The sequence below is a fragment of the Canis lupus genome, chromosome 18 (genome assembly GCF_003254725.2).
Source record: "Canis lupus dingo isolate Sandy chromosome 18, ASM325472v2, whole genome shotgun sequence".
Lineage (NCBI taxonomy): Eukaryota > Metazoa > Chordata > Mammalia > Carnivora > Canidae > Canis > Canis lupus.
This window is the reverse complement of record NC_064260.1, coordinates 49740712-49760284: the sequence shown is the minus strand read 5'-3', so window position 1 is coordinate 49760284 and position 19573 is coordinate 49740712. Positions and strand designations below refer to the sequence as shown.

General features: G+C 60.5%; 1 protein-coding gene across 4 annotated transcripts; it reads left to right on the top strand.

Moving 5' to 3' along the window:
- Positions 1–1434: 1434 nt before the first annotated feature.
- ALDH3B1 (aldehyde dehydrogenase 3 family member B1) lies at positions 1435–19266 on the top strand. Of its 4 annotated transcripts, XM_025445921.3 has the most exons (11): positions 1453–1593; positions 2690–2744; positions 7245–7407; positions 10367–10477; positions 10611–10731; positions 11021–11106; positions 11594–11675; positions 13845–14231; positions 14345–14511; positions 16975–17074; positions 18619–19266. In XM_025445921.3, exons 3-11 carry the CDS (start codon positions 7246–7248, stop codon positions 18807–18809), a joined length of 1407 nt encoding a protein of 468 aa, XP_025301706.1. In that variant the 5' UTR covers positions 1453–1593; positions 2690–2744; position 7245; the 3' UTR covers positions 18810–19266. The 4 variants fall into 4 exon arrangements, with proteins under 4 accessions (XP_048952791.1, XP_025301705.1, XP_035557476.1 ...); XM_025445920.3 differs by lacking the exon at positions 2690–2744 and having other exon boundaries at positions 1436–1593; XM_049096834.1 differs by lacking the exons at positions 2690–2744; positions 16975–17074; positions 18619–19266 and adding an exon at positions 14933–16188 and having other exon boundaries at positions 1435–1593.
- Positions 19267–19573: the final 307 nt, after the last annotated feature.

Below are 19573 nucleotides of genomic sequence, written 5' to 3'. Positions count from 1 at the left end.
TTCCCTGGCATGCAGTTGACTCTTTGCCATTTTTTAAACTAAAAACCTTAGGGATGACAGTCACCTTAGGCTGTTGGGAGGTCCCCAAGCCGAGATGTGCCAAGGACCCAGCCAGAGCCTGGCAGAGCAGATGCCCAAGAAACAGTGCTCGCTGCTCTCAGCTGAGAGATGGGCTTCCTAGGAGTGAGGATGACCCCTTGGGCTCCTAAGTCAGGGCTCGTGGAGCCCTGGAAATGCTGTGGGCCAGGGAGACAGGGCTGACTGGGCTCGAATCCCCATCTGTCACTCTTCCTGTGTGTGCCTGCCTCAGTCACTGCATGTCTCTGAGTCTGTTGTCTCTCTTGCAGGCTAGGACCATGATACCTGAGATTTCCATGAGGATTTGGGTCAAGCGCCTGGTGCAGTGCTTAGCACACCATGGGTGCTTGGTCAAGGTATGCTGAGTGCGTGCTGGACGTGCCCTGGGTGCCAGCAGCCTCTAACTCTGCCCCCTGGAATGGGTCCTGCTGGTCTCTGAGGGGAGGCTGGGGCAAGGGAGGGGAGAGGAGCCAGGGTGGGCTGGCCTCTGAAGGGACCAGGGTAGCCACTCGCTCAGGAGGGCGGGAAAGGGGCAGAAAGACATCCATGCCTATTGAGCACCTACTATACCGGATGTTTCAAATGAGCTATTTCACCACTGGGGCGGGCTGTGAGGCAAGCAGAGTCAGCTCTGTTTCACAAGGGGGAAAGCGAAGGCCCAGAGAGGAGATAGGACCTGCTCAAGGCTGCTTAGCAGGTGGGCAGAGGAGGCTGGTTTGCATCTCTGTCAGCAGGCAGGGCGGTGACATGGTCCTGGGTAGGGCTCCCCCAATACGCACCTCACCTGGCTGACCTGGGTCCTTGGCAGAGCCTGTCACCCACTAGGGCTGGCTCTAAAAGTGCCACCTGGTGGCACCCCACACAGACCTCTTCTCATTTATCTTGAGCTCTCCACCACAGGGATGTGACCTCCAGACGGCACCGAGCTCCTGGAACTCTGAGGATCAGTAGAGGCCTCCAACCCAGAGAAGAGAGAGGATATCTAGTCCTCCCCAAGGGGCAGTCCCCTGAGACTGGGGGAGTTTCACTGCCAGGCCAGGCTAAGGCCCCTGTGCCAGGAGGTCAGGCCTCTTTGGAGATGTCCCAAGCTGTTTCTGAATTCATGACAAGTTCCTGGGTAGCCCCACAAGGCGATCCTTGGCCAGAGAGGGTCCCTTCAGGATCCTGCAACACCTACCTCACTCGCCAGTACCTCCCCAGGTGGGTCCCGGATTTGCTGTGTAGCCTTAGACCAGTGGCTGCCCCTCTCTGGGCCTGGTTCCTGACTAAGGGCTGTCAGACTCAGCCCCAGCCCAGCCCCGCCTGGTGCTGGCTCTGCCACTGCCTTTGGCTGGCTCAGCTCCAGACAGCAGGGCAGGGCTGTCACATGCTGAGCCACGTGACAGGCAGCGGCTGGGGGCTCCATCCCACGCAGAGGACGGGGGCCTCTGCAGCCCCTTCCCCCTGTCCCAGCTGGCTGAAGCCTCCAGGGCAACCAGAGCAGGTGTGGGTCAGGAGACCTCTCCTACCCCCCAGGTAGGCAGGGGGAGCCGGGAGGGCCAGGGCGGTGAGAAGCATCTCCCAGGTGCCGGTCGGCCCAGAGGCCCCAGGCCAGGATACGGGGCAGACCCAGGACACCAAGGCAGACAGGCAGCGGCGGGCCTGGGGTGGTGGGCACCGGGCGATGGCACAAAGGATGCTCCTGCCCCCACACCTGTAACCTAATCACCTGCCTGTCTGACACGAGCAGCTGCTCGGGAACCATCCCTCTTTGTGCTGGCTCCGGCAGGTGTACCTGGGGTGGGGGCCATGGAAAGGCAGAGGACAGGGCCCCTTGGCACAGCTCAGGCACCAGAGGAGCAAGACCACAGGAACCACCACGGTGACACTTATCATGACAGCTGTCCTGGAGGGCAGAGTGTGGAGTGCTTCCCTAGGAGGTGGGAGGGGCCATCTGGGGATGGACACAGCCCCTCTGCTCCAGGGTGACAAGCTTCCGGTGTGGGTCCCAGCCCTGACATCCATGCCCCCCTGGTCAAGTCCTGTCCCCTGTCCGGGACTCTGTTTTCTTATTGTGAAATGTCAGGTTGCAGGGTGACATGTTCTGGGAGGGGGTGCTGGATGAGGGGGCATTGAGGGACGCAGACACAGGGAGGGCTAGGGAACAGAGGGGTCAGTGGGTGTGGGCCCTGAGATAATCTTTGGATCTGATCTCTTCATGTTGCATATGGAAAACCAAGGCTCCTGGGGCTGGGGGTGGAGTCGGGGTAGGGCTTTCCGCTCCTCCAGGCTACCGGACCCCACCCGACACCCTAATTCCCAGGGCCACTGCCCCAGGCCCCCCTCCTCTTCCAGCTGCCCTGAGGCCCTGGGCTGGACCCCTCAGCCAGAGCTCCGCTCCCTGAAGACCTGCTGGGTGGCCTTGGCCACCTGCTGGCCTTCTCTGGGCCCGGCTCCTCCTCCGTGGTCCAGGAGAGGTTCTGGAGGCCTTCCTGGGAGAGGTGGTGAAGTCTCCGCCTGCAGCTTCCAGCCGGCCCAGAGCCAAGGTCAGGCACGAGGCCAGGGCAGCCCCACCCAGGGGCCCGCCCAGCCTCCCCAGCTTGGGACATTTCATAAGGACTCTTATCCACAGGGCGACAGGGCGCGGAGCAGGGACGCGAGGAGAAGGGCTGCTGGCAGGGCCTCAGGTAGGCTGTCCCAGGGAGGCGGGGATGGAGCGGCCGGCAGTCAGGGCCCGGGACCTGGCGATGGGCTTGCTGGGGACCCCGGGTTGCGGGCTGCCTGGGCAGGCTTGGTCACCCGCGCCACATACACAGGCTGGCTTTGTCTGCCTGCCTGGGGAGAAAGGGGAAGGAGGGAGGAACTTCCTTGCGGGGACCTAAGAGTGGGAGAGGGAGGGTGAGGAGAGGCTCTGGGGCCAGTGGGCACCCTCATTTTGTCTGAGCTGGGCCCCCACCTTTCTCAAACCAGAGTTACAGCACATCTTCTCTGAGGCCAAGAGTCCCAGCTCTGCACCTGGCTGCCCCAGGGCAGGGACTGCACCCCCATCCCTGGTGGGGGGCGGGGGGTGGGGCTAGAGTCCATCCAGCAACACACAGTTCCTGGGCGCTGCTAGGTGTGCCCAGTGCCGGGGCAGGGGTACCCAGTGGCTCTGGGACCTCAGAGTCTTGGGAGTGGGCTCTGTGGGGTCTAGCCAAACCCCACCCTGCCTGGAGGAGGGACTGATGATCAGTGGGACTTGGTCAACGTGGGCAAAGGGGAACTGTCTGTGGGTTGAGGCTGAGGTTGGCTCAGCCCACAGGCGAAGGGTTGGTCCCCAGTTCCCCCAGCTCCCACTGTGGGGAGGGAACTGCCAGAGCTACTGGAGAGCCCATAAAATCCAGGTTCAGGCTACATGGGGAGATCATATTGAAGACCTGGGGTATCAGGACCTGTGGGGCCATCATCAAGGCCAGCCCTGTGACCTCCACCTCCGGTAGCTGGGTCAAGGTCCCCCAGACCCTCAGAGCACCCTGTTTATCCCTGTCACCCTATCGCTGCCTCCACACGGTCTCAGGTGGATGTCCTTGACTCCCTGGTGCCCACATTGGGCCAAGGTCTCCTTGGGCTCCTACCCCAGGGTCTCCTCCCCGAAGCCCCCTTGACACAGCTGTCCTTCACAGTCTGTCTGAATAATGATCATTCAGAGCCATTGTCCCCGAGCACTCACAGGGCTCGGCCTGGCACAGAACACTGCACACCCAAATTCTCCCAACAGCGCCATGGGGCAGCTACAGGTACCCTCCTCATTTCACGGATGGGGAAGGTGAGCCACAGAGGAGCCAAGCAACCTGCCCAAGGACTCCTAGCTCACAAACAGGGCTGCCGGATTTGACCCCAAATCCCTGGACCCTGATACTACACCAATGCCCTTGGGGAGGCACCTGGGTAGCTCATGGATTGAGCATCCAACTCTGGATCTCAGGGTTGTGAGTTCAAGCCTGTGTTGGGCTCCACACCCTTTAAAAAAAAAAAAAAAACGGAGTGCCATTAGGAGGTGTCCAGACATGTAGGAAAGCTGAAACAGGAAGAATGACAGAGTGGGCAGAGGCTGGTGGGAAGAAAGAGAGAGCTCACCAGCAGGACTGGCTACCGTGCAGGGCTGGGATCAGGGCAGTGGATTCCCTCCTGATGGTGCTTTGGAGCCAGCAGACCTGAGTGCCAAACTTATTCACCCCCTCCCTGACTCCACGTGACCTCTCTGAGCCTCAGCTTCCCTCAGGAGCGCCGAGCTGACACCCACACTGCACCATATCGGGTTTCCACACTGTCACCTGCCATTGCACCTGCTCATTATGATGATTAGAGGGAGTTCCCAGGCCCAGGGCCTTGAGGGGACATGGCTTGTCCTCCCCTGGCCTCCAAGCCAAGGGAAACAGGCCTGTGTCTTATCATCCACTGACTTAGCAGCTCCCACCCCACCCGCCTCGCCTGGGAGCAGCAAGTCAGGAACAGATGCAGCCCAGCAGGTGGTTGAAGCTGTGCCCGCTTGGTGGGCGGGAGACCCCTGGGCCCGCCAGCCACTGGGACCTCAGCACTTAGCCCAAGGAGGCCAGAAGGGGAAGCAGAGTGAGGGGACAGAGGCTGAGAGCAGGGTACGAACAGCATGGCTTCTCACCCTTGAGGGCACCAGGTCCAGCCACACACCCCTGCCCACCTGGCCCGACACCTGCAGTTCTGACCAGGGTGTCCCTTCTCCCCAGGGGTCAGGCCAGGGGATGAAGTGGCGGGAGGCAGCCCTCTCTTCTTCTGGATTCCTCTGCCTTCTGGTTTCCAGTGTAAAGAAGTTGGGTGGTCTTGGGCCACCTCCGTGCTCTCTGTGCCGAGGTGTCCCTCTCCTTGTGGGGGAGAAGAACAGTGCCCTGGGCAGGAAGTCACAGTGGTTAAATGAGTCATGCAGGCACGAGAAATGTAGCTCAGTATCCTTATGAGCTTCCATAGTATTGCATGTACCCCGAGGGTGCAGAGTAAGAGGGTAGAGATGCGCTCCAAGACCCCAGCCCAGGCTGATCCAGGAACTCCCTCATCTGTGTGTCTTTTGTGAGGTCACAGGCTCAGGTCCCCCAGATCCTAGGCAGGAGGTAGCCTGGGCTCCTGTGCACGCCTGGGTTGTACCCAGCTTCCCATCCCCTGACGGGCACTCCTTGGTCCCTCAGTCCAGAGTGACCAACCTGAGGGGTGGCAATATAGGGTGGGTCGACCTCAGGGTTGTCAGGAGAGGCTGCTGGAATGTTCCAGCCAGACCTGTACCCCCACAGAGCTCCCCATCCCTCATGTGCCCAGAGGTGTGCCTTCCATTCTAGTTGCATGCCTCACATTTTTGTGGGTTCTGCAGACATTTCTTATGAAAAGGCAAAGAGCCCTGGAGAGGCAAGTGGAGTGTACTTTGCCCTCCACATCCATCAGCAGGGATCCAGAGGTGCCAGTGAGACACAGCAAGGAGTGGCAGCAGGTGGAGAGAAAGAAACATTTGCTAGGTACTTAGTAATCATAACCACCCTGACCTTTCTTGAGCACATATCATGTGCACAGCGGTCAACATTTTAGGTGGCATTATGTCATTTACTCACTTTCCAGACAAGGAAATTGAGGCAAAGAGATGAGTGGCCTGCCCAAGGTCACAAGGCCAGTATAAGGCCAAGGAAGGGGACAAGCCCAGATGGCTGCTCTGGAGGCAGGTAGGGCTCTTGGCTCCTGATGTTGGCACTGGCCAGGGCCCCTGCCTCCAAGAAGGAGGGTAGGGTCTGGGGGCAAGGCTGGGGCTGAGAGTGGCTCTGAGAATGTCCCCTTTCTGCTATACTGTCAGCCTCTCTGAGGGTCATGGGGCCTGCCTCATACCCTAGGCAACTGCTCAGTTTCTCCCAACCAGAGCAGGATGCCTGGGGAGCTAGCCTGCCCCCCGCCCCCCATCAGGTCCAAAGCTCCAGCCAGGCTCTCAGCAGAGTCCCCTTCAGGCAGGTCATCTTTGGGCTGGCGCAGGCTCAGTGATCAGGGCCATGGATCACTCCAGAAATCTGAGGGTCACGGGGTAGCCACTTAACAACAGCTGGCAGCCTTGGATGTGCTGATGCCCGGCCCTAGGCTCAGAACTGGACAACATGGTCTCATCTTTGAGAAACTTCATATCAGCTGGTGGGTGCTATCATTACCCGCCTAACAGATAAGGAGACTGAGGTGTTATGACCTCACTCAGGTGGGTAGACAAAGAGGTGCCAGTAGAAGAGAGGATGAAACCCACTCCCTGGGTGAAGGAATAATCAGGGCAGGCTGCCTAGAGGAGGCATTAACCAAGCTGAGACTTGAAGGGAAGGGAGTCAGAGAGGGCAGGAGGAAAGGGTCCCCACGGGTCCTTGGCAGCAGGCCAGGAAGTGCATACGTCACCCTGTTCCTCCGATGAGCTTCAAGTAAACAGGCAGGGGCCCGGGGGAATGTGGGGGCCCCACCCGGATCTCCTGCCATGGCTGATGGCAGCATGGAGGCACCCCTGCCCCGCACTGTCCTCTGCTCCTCCAATACTGGGACTGGTGACAGGGGCATAGACAGAGGAGGCCACTGCCCAGGCCACCCAGCACCCCAAGCCACCACCAGCCAGCCTGGCTTCCCCAGGCGGTGCCCCCCAGGCGAGGGGCAGGAGGCACAGTGCGTTCTGCGTCTGGACTATCCCCCAGCGGTGGCCATGGTGGCTGTTGGTGGACTGTCCCTCCACTCATCAAACTTCCCGGTTACTCCACGCAGGCCTGGCAGGGACGAGGGCTGCCCCATCTCCAGGAGGGGCACCAGAGTGGGACGGGGGCCATGCCTTGGGGCTAATTTCTGTGCGGGAGGAAGAAGCGAGGTCCCCTGGCTGCTGGCCTACCCCTAGGGGCTGGGGTAGCTGGTCCCGAGCCCACACCCTGTCCTGCACCCACCTCAAGGCCTAGGGTCTCCTGTTGCCTGGCCGAGGGGAAGGGACTATTTTGTGTTTGTGTGTGTGTGTGTGTGTGTGTGTGTGTGTGTGTGTGTGTGTGTAGGGGGGCAGCCCTGTCCCTCGGGGGCTCCACGTGAGGCCTCAGAGGAGTGTCTGTGAGCCCACACAGGCACAGTCAGGGGTGCGGGGAGAGTGCCTGGGAAGGCGAGGCGCCCCATCCATGCCACCCCCCTCCCCGCAGGATGGACCCCTTGGCGGACACCCTGCAGCGGCTGCGGGAGGCCTTCAGCGCGGGGCGGACGAGGTCCCCCGAGTTCAGGGCTGCGCAGCTCAAGGGCCTGGGCCGCTTCCTGCAAGAAAACAAGCAGCTTCTGCAGGAGGCGCTGGCGCAGGACCTGCACAAGGTGGGCGGGGGAGGGGGCTGGGGAGGGGCTGGGGAGAGGGGGACTAAATACCCGGCAAACCCCACCTCCTTCCCCATCCCGTGAGCCCCTGTGCGCCTCTTCTGCATCTGTCCACCCACTCAATACCCCCCCCCACCCCCGGCTTACGGAGCACCTACCACGGGCCATGTTCTAGGCTCCGGGGGTCTCTGTGCCCAGGGAGCTGGCCTTCTGGAAAGAAGCACAAAACAACAATAAAGAACTAATAGGTAGCATGTTGGATGGTTTCAAGTGCCACGGAGAGACACTTCAGTGTGAAAGGGCCAAGAGAGCACCAGGAGCAGGCTGCTGCCTCGTATGTGGGAGTTAAGGACGGTTTCTCTGAGGAGAAGACATTTGAGCAAAGACATGAAGGAGGGAGAATGTTGGAGGAAATGGCAGCGGGCACAGCACGTGCAAAGGCCCTAAGGCCGGAGGCCTCGGTGCTTGAGGAGCAGCAGAGGCCAGCACACCCTGAGGGGAGGGGAGACGCAGAGGTGTACAGAAGATGAGATCCAGGGAGGCGGATCACTCCACGTAGCACCTCATAGGCCATGGATGAGTTCAGCTTCCCTCAGAAAGGCGGGCATCATGGCATCTCTTCAAACCCGGCAGGCCCGAGGGCTGCCATTCCAGCAGCAGCCATGGCAGGAACCCAAGAAATGCACTTGCTTCCGGGTAGCCTCCCACCTCCTGGGCAAACAGAGCCCAACTGCTTGGCTTCTCCTGCCCCAGGACAGCTGTCCAGGGGGTTCTTCTCTGGACAAAATGTTCTCTGCACTTGCCACCAAGGCCACAGTGTCCAGACCCACCCCCTGTGCTCCACCAGCCTCTCAACACCTATAACCCCTCGGGCCCCAGCCTGTGGCTCTTTGCCAACTGGTAAGGTCCCACCCTTCCAGGGGCCTGCTGGCTCCACCCAAATCATGATAGAGACCCCGGCACCAGCAGAGCCAGGGGGCCCTCGGTAACTTCCTGGGGACCCTTCTGACTCAAGGCACCCAGCCAAGTGTCCGCCCTGTCCCCAGAGCAGTCATGGACTTTGAGACTAGTGCCTCATGGCATCCAGAGTCATGGATCAGGGCACCCTCATTCCTTGAGGACAGCAAAGTATGGCCACAGGACTTCTTTTGAGGGTGTGGCTTTCTGGTGATGCCTTCTCCATTTCTCGGTGTCCCCAAACCTACTATTAACCATGATGCCCCGGGACTGAAGCCAGGTGAGACCCAGGCTCCCTTGTCAATCATTTCTGGAATCATCTGTTCTCCTATTTATGAAACCAGGATGCTAGATCTTACTTCACTTGGCTCTCCCTTGCCTGAGGGGCCCAGCTTTGCCTCCTGTGGGGAGTGTCCCATTCCCTGGGCCTGGTCCAGGATGGAGGGGGGGCTCCCAACCTCCCATCTCCAATGAGCGTCTTCCACCACCTACCTGCTGGCCTGGCCTGGCCACCTCTGTGAGACCTGACCTGTCCATCTGGTTCCTTTTCTCCCTTGGGCTCAGATTTTACCTCCTGCCTCATTCTAATTCCTCAAGGCTCTCCAGCACAGAAAATCCAATCCTGTCCCCGTCCTTCTAAGCAGGCAGCATCTGCCCTGATTTGCCCCAACTAATTGTTGCATTTAACCCCCAACAGCCCTTCCAAATGAGGACGATCACCCCCAGTCACCCCCAGAGGAGGCATGTTCTTGCCTAAGGGTGCACGGCCCTGGGTCAAAACAACCTACACTTCCAAAGTCATGAATTTGAGTTGGGTCTAGACTGTTCATAAACTAGCCCAAACCTCACTCACTCAGGTCAAGGGCAACCTGGCTGGGCAGAAACATGAGCTGCGGACACAGGCTGAGCGGAAGGCCTGCCCGAATCAGGCGTGGCATCTAGAAGTGCGGGGGCATGTGCTCCTTCCCCCAAGGTCCCAGCTCCCTCCTCCTCAAGGCTCAGCTCTGGCCTTGGCCTTACTACTGAGCCTTGCTGAGTGACCCTGGCCAGGATTCAGTTCACCCGCTGGTCCCCTGCCCTCATTTCCAGCAGGGGAGAGCTTGCATTCCAACGGCTGAGTCCCAGGAGTCAGGACAGCTGGCTCTGGTGTCCCTGGCCACGGGCTCGGGCTGCCCCCAGCCCTCAGGCGGGGTCTCTTCTCCCAGGTGGGAGCGAGGCAGACATGCCCACAGGCAGAGATCAGGACAATTTCCCTGTTGATTTTTGCCTCTCTCCCACCCCTGCCCCACCGCCTGGGCTGTAGGAACTGTCCACAATTACCCAGAGGCGTCGGCCCCAGTGTCCCTTGCAGACTGACATCCACACAGCAGGCCACTGCGGGCCACAGAGGCGGTCCTGTTAAAGTTAAGTTGGATCCTGCCCCTGCTCTGCTCGACAGTCTTCACCCCTGCTGCCCGGTGCCATTGCCTCACCCCTTCTCCTCACTAACCAGGGACAGAGTGAGCCCGCACCCCCCTCAGAGCCTTTGTACACACTATGCTCTCTGCCTGAGAAGTTCTGCCTTCAGGTATCCATGGGCTCCCTCCCTCCTTGTCCCCCATGCTCAGATGTCAGCTCATCTCAGAGGCCAGCCCTGACATGCTTGCACACACAGGCACACACACTCATGCACTTACTCGCACACGCGCGTGTATAGTCCCTCATCCCACGTGCACACACACGCATGCGTGCACACTCCAGCAGTCTCTGTCCCCCTTACCCTGTTTCACTTCTGTGGCTCCCGTCACATCCGTGTTCTTGTTGTCATGCGGGCTGTCCCCCTACGACATGAGCTGACATGAGCTCTCCAGGGGCGGCCTCTCCACGGCTGCATTCCTGGCCTGGAAAGGGCACCTGAGCCCCCGAAGCACTCACTGAACACGGAGGGAAGGAAGGAGCAAATAAGAGGCCACCTGCTGACCGGGCCCCCCAGCCCAAACCCTGGTCCGTGTCTCCCCTGCAGTCAACCTTTGAGTCTGAGGTGTCTGAGATCCACATCAGCCAGAGCGAGATTGACCTGGCCCTCAGGAATCTGAGGAGCTGGATGAAGGATGAGAAAGTGCCCAAGAATCTGGTGAGCTGGCCCCCGGGTCGGGGCGGAGGGGGGGTGAGGGCACACAGGCAGCCCTGCCAGGCGGAGGGTGGCGCCAAGGGGCTGGGAGTCCCCACGCCCCACCACTCACCACCCTGCTGGCCCCGGGGCCCAGGCCACGCAGCTGGACTCGGCCTTCATCCGGAAGGAGCCCTTCGGCCTGGTGCTCATCATCGCGCCCTGGAACTACCCTGTGAACCTGACGCTGGTGCCGCTGGTGGGCGCCCTGGCCGCAGGTGAGAGCAGACTTTCTACCTTCCCGCTGCCCGCCGTCCCGGCCCTCAGGCCTCACGGTGGCCCTCAGAGCCAGGGAGCAGGGAGCTGGCAACAAGTGGCTAAGAAAACCTGGCTGCCGCCCGGCCTACCATCCCTGGGCTGTGGAGCCTTGGGCCGGTCAGTGACCTCTCTGAGGCAGATTCTTCACTTGAAAGCAGAGTGAGGCTGGCACCTGCCCTGCAGGTGCAAGGACTGAATGGAGACGGGAGGGCGCCCCTCTCCCAGCGCTCCCCCTGCCCTGCCCTGCAGGGAACTGTGTGGTGCTGAAGCCTTCAGAGTTCAGTAGGAGCACGGAGAAGGTCCTGGCGGAGGTCCTGCCCCGGTATCTGGACCAGGTGAGCAGGGCATGGGGTGGACCCAGCAGCTACACTCAGGCTGAGCAGGGCCAGGCAGGCCCCCCTGGCAAGACCCGGGTTCCAACCTCAGTCCTGCCTCCTCTGGGCTGTGGGGCCATGGCCAGGCCACTGTCCCCTCAGCCTCTTTCCCTCTGAATGAAACAGAGGGGTGGTGATCACTGCTGTGGATCGAGGAGCATGTTCCCGGGGACTCCCATCTGTCTTCTGGTCAGCCCTGATCACCCCACCCTGGCCCCCAGCCCCCCAACCCAAGCCAGGCTTGAACCTCACAACTTTCAGGCTGGAACTGCCAGGGACACTGGGAAGCTCCCCACTCCCACCCTGCTCCCATCTGGCCCATTGAGAGCCCTGGAAACTGTGGGTCAGGCCAGGCAGAGGGGTGGGGCAGTCCCATGCAGGCAGGCAGCCCCCTGGGTTCCTCAGGCCCCGGGTCCCAGAGGGAGCTGTCTGCCACCCCACCTTGCAGAGCTGCTTTGCCGTGGTGCTGGGAGGGCCCCAGGAGACCGGGCAGCTGCTGGAGCATAAGTTCGACTACATCTTCTTCACGGGTAAGGCTGGGGTTCCCGCTGTGGGCGGGGGCTGAGGGGCCTGGAATGGGGCCTGGTTGAGCCCAGCCACACCCTCTCAGGATCTTGTCCCCGGTCCTGAGAGAGGCCACAGGGACCAAGGCATACAGACAGCCAGGAAGGAGGCAGACCGGGCTGGGCACTGGGACTGGGTGGTGCCCTCCGATTCCAGGCAAGCTTGCTCCGCACTCCTCCAGCAGGCTGGGGACCAACTCTGACCACTCAGGCCGCTCAGGAGGACTGGGTCCTACCCCTGCCACAGGCCCCTTCACTGGTCACAACCTTACAGATGACAGCATTTGCTCCTGCTGAGCAACCAATGTGCCAGGTGCCCCCCAGGACCTTATACACCACCCAGTGGCCTCAGGACCTTTATACATGACCCTGCTGACAGGGCTGGACAGATGAGGGATTGGAGGCCAAGGCGGCAAAGTGGTGTGGTGCCCAGCCTAGGTCACCCCAGGGACCAGGATTGGGGAAGCCTGGATTTTCCTTCCAGGCCTTCCATTAGAATTGTTCTCAGAGGTCCTTGGCCCCTGGTATGTACTCATGAGGCCCAGACGCCACCTGGCTTCAAGTGACCAGGAGGGCATTTCTATAAGGGCGAAAGAGCCAAGGGGGCAGGTAGCTGTGTTACCTGGCTAATGTTCCAGAGGAGAGGGAAGCAGACATGGCAGGCAACAGCATCTGAGCCTTCCTGTTCACTTGCCTCGTTACCTTGTCCACATCAGAGCAGGGCAGGTGCGCTCTCTGCCTCCCTCCCCCAGACCCAGCTGCAAGCCCAGGACAGGGCCTACAGGCCCCCACGGTGGCTGACAGGGAACTGGCTATAGAAGCAGGGGCTGGAGTCCTCAGCTGGTCCCACAAATTCCTAGAGGGTGGAGGAGACGCTGCAAGGGGCAGCCCACCTTCCACCATCCCACCCAGCATCTCGGTGGGCTTTGGGCCCTGGCGCCCCATGACTGGCGTTGGGAACCTGAGCAGGCTGCCAGAGGCCGCCAGACTGACCAGCACCTTCTCTGACACAATCTCCTGATTTCTCCAGGCCTTTCCTTATCTGGTGACAGTCAGGTCTGTCTGGAGGACATGTGACCTCGTGGAAGCCTTTGTTACAGCACACAGCCTGGGGAAGTGCCCATTCACTCATTCCCCGTGTTCTGAACCCCGTCCAGACCCTGTCCACCACCTTGTCCTTGAGATAAAGCAAGGCCTAAGGAGACAAAGCCTCCCACCCCGGAGGAGCTCACATGAAAATGAGGGGACAGGGACAGAGAGAGAAGAATAGCACAGAAAAGATGGGGGGAGGCACGGCAGGATTCAACACAAGGAGGGCTTCTCTGGAAGGCCTCATAGACCAGGAGATGTTGCTGGAAGACAGGAGGACATGAGGGAGCAGAGGACAGAAGATGGGATGTGGGTGGGCCTGCAGTGGGGGAGGAGGCGACAGCAGGGTTATCAGGCTCCCGGACGGTGGTGCCAGAAAGGCTAGAGCCTTCCCAGCAGAAATGGCAGCACGGTGCCCTGGGCCAGCCATGGGAAGGAACATCTTGGGGGTACAGGGGGCTTCGGGTCAGGGAAGGGGACGTGGAGGGACTGTGAGGCCCTGAAGATCAGCCCAGAGGAGACGAGCAGGTGGCCACTTCAGCCAAGGGTCAAGACCAGAGCAGAGGGTGGATGGTAAGGGCGGCAGGGTCGCCAGGTTAGCTCAGAGAGACAGACCCAGACGGCAGCCCCGGGAGCTGGCCTCTGGCCTTGGACCAGAGCAGTCACTGCCAGTTCTGGAGGAGGCTGGAAAGGTGGGGAGGGGTGCAGAGGGGCATGACAGCAAGAGTCACTGCAGGGTGAGCCTGGGATCAGAGACAGGACAAGGGGCTCCTGGATTTCTAACGAGGCAGGTCGGGAGAGGCAGCCAGTGGACAGGCCTGTTGCGGGGTGCAGAGCCCTGCATCAACCTCGGCTTTTGGGGCTGGTCTGGCCGAGATCAAGCAAGATCCTGGGGCGGAGACTGGCGCCCTCCGACTCCAGCACCTCTGGGGGAGGACAGGCCAGGGAGTGACCCCTCCACCCAGGTCCCAGGTCCCAGCCCCCAGGCTGAGGCCATCCCACCCGGTGGGGTAACCCAGGGCCACCCTGACTTCTCTCGGCGACCAGGGAGCCCCCGGGTGGGCAGGATCGTCATGACCGCCGCCGCCAAGCACCTGACGCCCGTCACGCTGGAGCTGGGGGGCAAGAACCCCTGCTACGTGGACGACGACTGCGACCCCCAGACCGTGGCCAACCGCGTGGCCTGGTTCCGCTACTTCAACTGCGGCCAGACGTGCGTGGCGCCCGACTACGTCCTGTGCAGCCCCCACACGCGGGAGCGGCTGCTGCCCGCCCTGCAGAGCGCCATCACCCGCTTCTACGGCGAGGACCCGCGGCGCTCCCCGAGCCTGGGCCGCGTGGTCAGCGACAAGCACTTCCGGCGGCTGCGGGGCCTGCTGGGCTGCGGCCGCGTGGCCATCGGCGGCCAGAGCGACGAGGACGAGCGCTACATCGGTGAGGGGCCCCCGCCCCGCCCGGCCCAGGACCCCAGAGCCCGCGCCGCCTCCCCGGGAGGCCCCGAGCCCCGAGCCCCGGCCCGCCCGAACCCTGTTCCCCTGCGCCCGCAGCCCCCACGGTGCTGGTGGACGTGCAGGAGACGGAGCCGGTGATGCAGGAGGAGATCTTCGGCCCCATCCTGCCCATCGTGAACGTGGGGAGCCTGGACGAGGCCATCGACTTCATCAACCGCCGGGAGAAGCCCCTGGCCCTGTACGCCTTCTCCAGGAGCAGCCAGGTGGGGGCGGGCAGGGCTGGGTGGGGGCAGAGGCCTGCAGGAGACCGTGGAACCGTGATCTAAGCCACAGTCTCTTGGGCCCGTAGTGGGCAGCTCCTCGGGTCTACTCAGGGGTCAGTGTCCCTGCTCCATCAGCCCCCACTTCGGTCTTCCTCGTCATCTCGGCTGGTGGCCAAGCGTCCCCTTCCAGAGCCTGCTCATAGAAGGCACCCACAGTATGGAGCAGAAAGACCAGGGGAGGGTGAATGACCAGAACACACGGGAGGGACGATGCTCAGCCGCTGGGGCAGCCTGGAGCCTCAAGGGCACCAGGCAGGCGTCCTCAGCTCAGGGCACACCTTCTTCTCTCACCCACATCTCATGGATCCCTTGCAGATTGGGCCGTGGTTTTTATTATTATTATTATTCGTTTATTTGACAGAGAGAGAGAGCAAGTAGGCAGAGCAGCAGGCAGAGGGACAGGGAGAAGCACACGCCTCGCTGAGCAGGGAGCCTGATGTGGGGCTTGATCCTGACTCCAGGGTCATGACCTAGGCCAAAGGCAGACACTTAACCAACTGAGCCACCCGGGTGCCTCTGGGCAGTGTGTTTTTAATAAACTTTTTATTTTGGAATCATTTTAGCTTTACAGAAGACAAAAGAATAGTCTAGAGAGTCCCAATATGTCCTGCCACCAATTTCCCCCATTTAAGGGCCCTTATGTTCGTCCAAACTGAGAAACTGAGATTGGTCCATTATTGTTAACTATGCTCCAGATTTGACTTGGGTTTCGTGTTTTTCTTTCAGCCCCACGAGCCCAGTTGGGGCCCCACATTGCATTTAGTTGTCATGGCTCCTCTGGCCTCTGACCACGTCTCAGCTTGAGAGGTGCTGACTAGGTCCCTTGCGGAGTGTCCCCAATCTCAGTGGTCTGCGAGGCGAGGGCTAGTCTCTGACATCTTATCAGGGATACAGAGATCCACCCGTCACTAGTGAGGCAAACCTTCATCACCCGGCCAAGGTCCTATCTGCCAGGGGTCTCCACCAAGAGGCCCTCTTCTTCTTTGGGAGCAAGTCACTAAGTCCTGCTCCCCTTCTGTGGGATTGAACTCCACCTGCTAAGGGGAGAACACCTACTTACGTCATCTGGAATCTGTAAGAAAGATCTGGCTCTTGAACACTTCTATCAGCACGCACTCACCTGCATCTGCTTTATTCTCTGGGTTACAGCGCAACAACCACCTTGTTTGCGTCCTTGCTTAAGCCGTCCCTCCCTGGGCACTGGGAGCTGCCATGTCTTTCAGCGCCCACCCCCCATCCTTTTATTTTCCGACCACTTCCTTCCATTCTGCTCATCCTGTTTCCCTTACCCAGCCCTGGAGTCAGCCATGCTTCCAAAAAGCCTAGTTTCATCTAGATAATAGTAACTTTATTTTTTTAAAGACTTTATTTATTCATGAGAGACACACTGAAAGAGAGAGAGAGGCAGAGACACAGGCAGAGGGAGAAGCAGGCTCCATGCAGGGACCCTGATGCGGGACTCGGGCCCGGGACCCCAGGATCACGCCCAGCGCTGAAGGCAGGCGCCAAACTGCTGAGCCACCCAGGGATCCCGACAATACTAACTTTAGAAAATTTGCAACCTGGGTGTTTTGGAAGGGGGGTCATATGGAAACGTGACTGCCAAGCTTTTCTGAATGCCCAGGACTGACTGGCCTGGGGGGACAGCCACACCTACAACACATGGCTGCCCCCGAGAAGCACTGTGACACTCCTGTTCCATCTTCTGTCGCTGATACTGCGGCCTCCACGAGATTTCTGAGCTCCTGATGGGGAGCTCCCGCCACCCACCATATACATAAGCCGTTAGCTCCGGATCACATGTTGTAACTAAATATTGCCAAGTTTTCGGGAAACGACTGTACAGTGTTTACTAATCTTTTTTCCCCCCTCTCATCCTTCAAATAAACCTATAGGTTAAAGAGAAAAGGACTTTAAGTCAAGCAAGGGCCATGTCTCTAAAATACAAACCTGGCTGCATGGCCCCACCTAAATGTCTTCCCTGGGCTGCACACCACACAGGCCGGCCCTGCACCTGCCCTTCACTCTGCCTGGGGGACTCCCTTTCCCCTGAGATGTAGCACGCACATCGCATCCCTCCCCTGGGACACTTCCCTGACGACCTGGCATTTCACCCTGAAACTCTCCACGTCCCCAGGCAACTGCTGGGCTTCCTGCCTCCCTCTTAGCCCTGAGTCTGCGTCCCCAGCATCCTGCATGGGCCATACTCAAGCAGACGCTCAGGACACACGTCCGAGTTGGGAGCTCAGTGGCAGGCTGCCACACAACCACACCCCCCACTTGTTACACCACCCCTGCAGCTCACATGGGGCCTGACTCTTCCTGGGGCCCCGGGCCGTGGCTGGCTGGCCTCTTGCTGCAGCCACGCCATGGGCCCTCATCGCTGACCGCCCCCCCCAACAGGTGGTCAAGCGAGTACTGGCCCAGACCAGCAGCGGGGGCTTCTGCGGAAACGACGGCTTCATGCACATGACCCTGGCCAGCCTGCCCTTCGGAGGAGTGGGTAGGTGCCGGCAGAGCCCTGCCTTCTCTGTTACTGGACTGATGGCACCCCAACATCTCTGTCCTGCAGAAACCTGCCAGACCTGTCCCTGTATGTACATATGCAGGTGGACCCACAGGGACACAATTTGGGGTTTTTAGCACCACCGCGGTCAGTGTCCCTGTGCTGCCACTGCTTTCTTCCTGAATAGCGTGGCTTCGAGTATGCCCACCAGCTCACATGCTCCCTTGATTCCGCAGAGGCTCTGAACTGCCCCTTTAGCCTTTCCTTGACATGTCACTCCCCACGACCCCAGGAGACAGGGACTGTTCCCTGCCCGAGGGAAGCCGGGTAAGGGGACATCCCTGGCCCCAGCAGCCCCCATTACCTCTGCAAAGTCCTGGCCGCCAAGGCCGGAAACCTCAGAGCTGGTCCCAGCGAGCCCCATGGCTGTGTGATCTGGGCTAGCCACATCCCTCTCTGATCCCGCCTCCTCCTCAGAGGAATGGGAGGGCCAGAGACTGGCCTCTGTCCACACTAGGCACCAGAGCAAATGAGCAGCAGGGCCTGGCGAGCTGTCTGGGTGGTCTGGACACTCCCTGGGGGCGGCCGATGCCACAGGAGCACATGGCCAGCTGAGAGCTGACACCAGGGCTGTGTGGGCCCCACTGCTTGGCGCCTGTCCTGGAGCCCCGACCTAGCCCACCTGCCTGCCCGGCTCCAGTCCCAGCCCCTCCTCCCCAGGGAAGTATGGCAGCCTGTCTGGGGGCAAATCTGATCCTGCTACTCATCCCAGGATTGAGCAAGGCCCTGACTCACAACTTCCTGAGGTCTGTCTCTTCCTGGTCTGGCCATGGTGTCCTGCTCCCCCCTCCTCTCCCTGCTTCTCTGCCTGCTGCCCCGGCCACCCTGGGCCCTGTCCAGTCCCTGAATGCCACAGGTCACCCACCCCCAAGGCTCTCTGAGTTGTCCCCAAGTCTGGGTCCCTCTTGTCCTCACCCACCCCATTCATCTGGTCAACTTTACGTCCCTCAGGCCTCACTCCCTCCAGGAAGCCCTCCCTCATTACCCCCAACTCCACCCATCCTGGGTCCCCTGCGGAAGCCTGGTCTGTGACTGTCTCCCTACCTAGACGCTTTGGACTCACAACACAGGACATAACTTATTGTGTCCATGGATCTGAACACCCACCCAAAGCCTGCAGGTCTAGGAGGCAGGCGCCATTGTCATCTGCTGCCACAGAGAAGATCAAGGCGAAGTCAACTGCCCGAGGTGACAGGTCTAATTCAGGGCTGGGATTGAACTCTGAGCAGTCATCCCAGAAGCCACACTCCCAACCTCTCTTGCCCCAAGACCTGGGGTCTCCTGCATCTACTGGGCTGTTGCTGGTGTCAGGCTTGGCGCCAAGCCCTCTACCCACATTGTCTCGTGCTCAGCCCATTTTACAGATGGGGAAACTGAGGTCACACTGAGGTCTGCATGTGACTGCCAGAACCCGGGTCTGTCTGACATCCTCCTGGCTGGCCATCGAGGGGCTGACTGCCATGTCCTGTGCCCCCATACAGGCGCCAGTGGGATGGGCAGCTACCACGGCAAGTTCTCCTTTGACACCTTCTCCCACCACCGTGCCTGCCTGCTGCGTCGCCCCGGGCTGGAGAAGATCTACTCCATCCGCTACCCGCCCTACTCGCCTCGCAACCTGAGGATGCTGCTGGTGGCCATGGAGGCCCGCAGCTGCAGCTGCACCCTGCTCTGAGCCCCGCTCACCACTGAGTCCGCTGCCTCTGCCACCTGCAGCGAGTGTAGATGCGGCCTGGGGTCCACACTCGGGGAGGAAAGGACCACAGCCCAGGCGGGTGCTTGCCCTCTTCCCTCCTGGGGCTTCTGTCTTTGAGCTCTCAGCCTCCTCCCTCAGCTGTCCTCCCCCCCACTAGCCTGGGTGGAGGGGATGGAGCAAGGAAAATGATGCAGTAACCTGCCCTCCTGCCCCCCCACCAGCCACCAGTGTCCTGGGAAAGGTCGGCAGACCTGGACCCCGCTGAGCCACCGCCCTCCCTGCGGAGGGTACAGAAGGGGCCCCGGCATCTGGTCCAAGTCACACCATAGACCTGCAGTAGCCTAGGCCCCGGGCAGACATCTGTGATAACAGTCAGCACCTCCAGAGATCGCTGAGGGTTCAACGTGGGGTTTTAATAAATGAGTTGTTGATCCCACGCTGCAGGCATCCTCTCTCCTTTGGGTGGGGTCCCCAGGCCTCTTGGGATCTCTGGGCGCATTCCTGTCCCCCCAGTGGCTGGCCCTGGTTGCCTTCCCCTCAGTGTCCCACACCAGACTCGCCCTCTTCCCTGTCCTGCTCATCCTACTGGGCCCCGATGTCACAGAATGGTCCCTCCTCCACTCAGCCACCGAACTAAACCCCCAGAGCCCAGCTCAACAACCCACACACACCTCCCAAGTCTCCTCTTTGAGCAAGTTCCGACGGTTCTATGAACGCCGCAAACTTGCCGATGCACGCCCTGA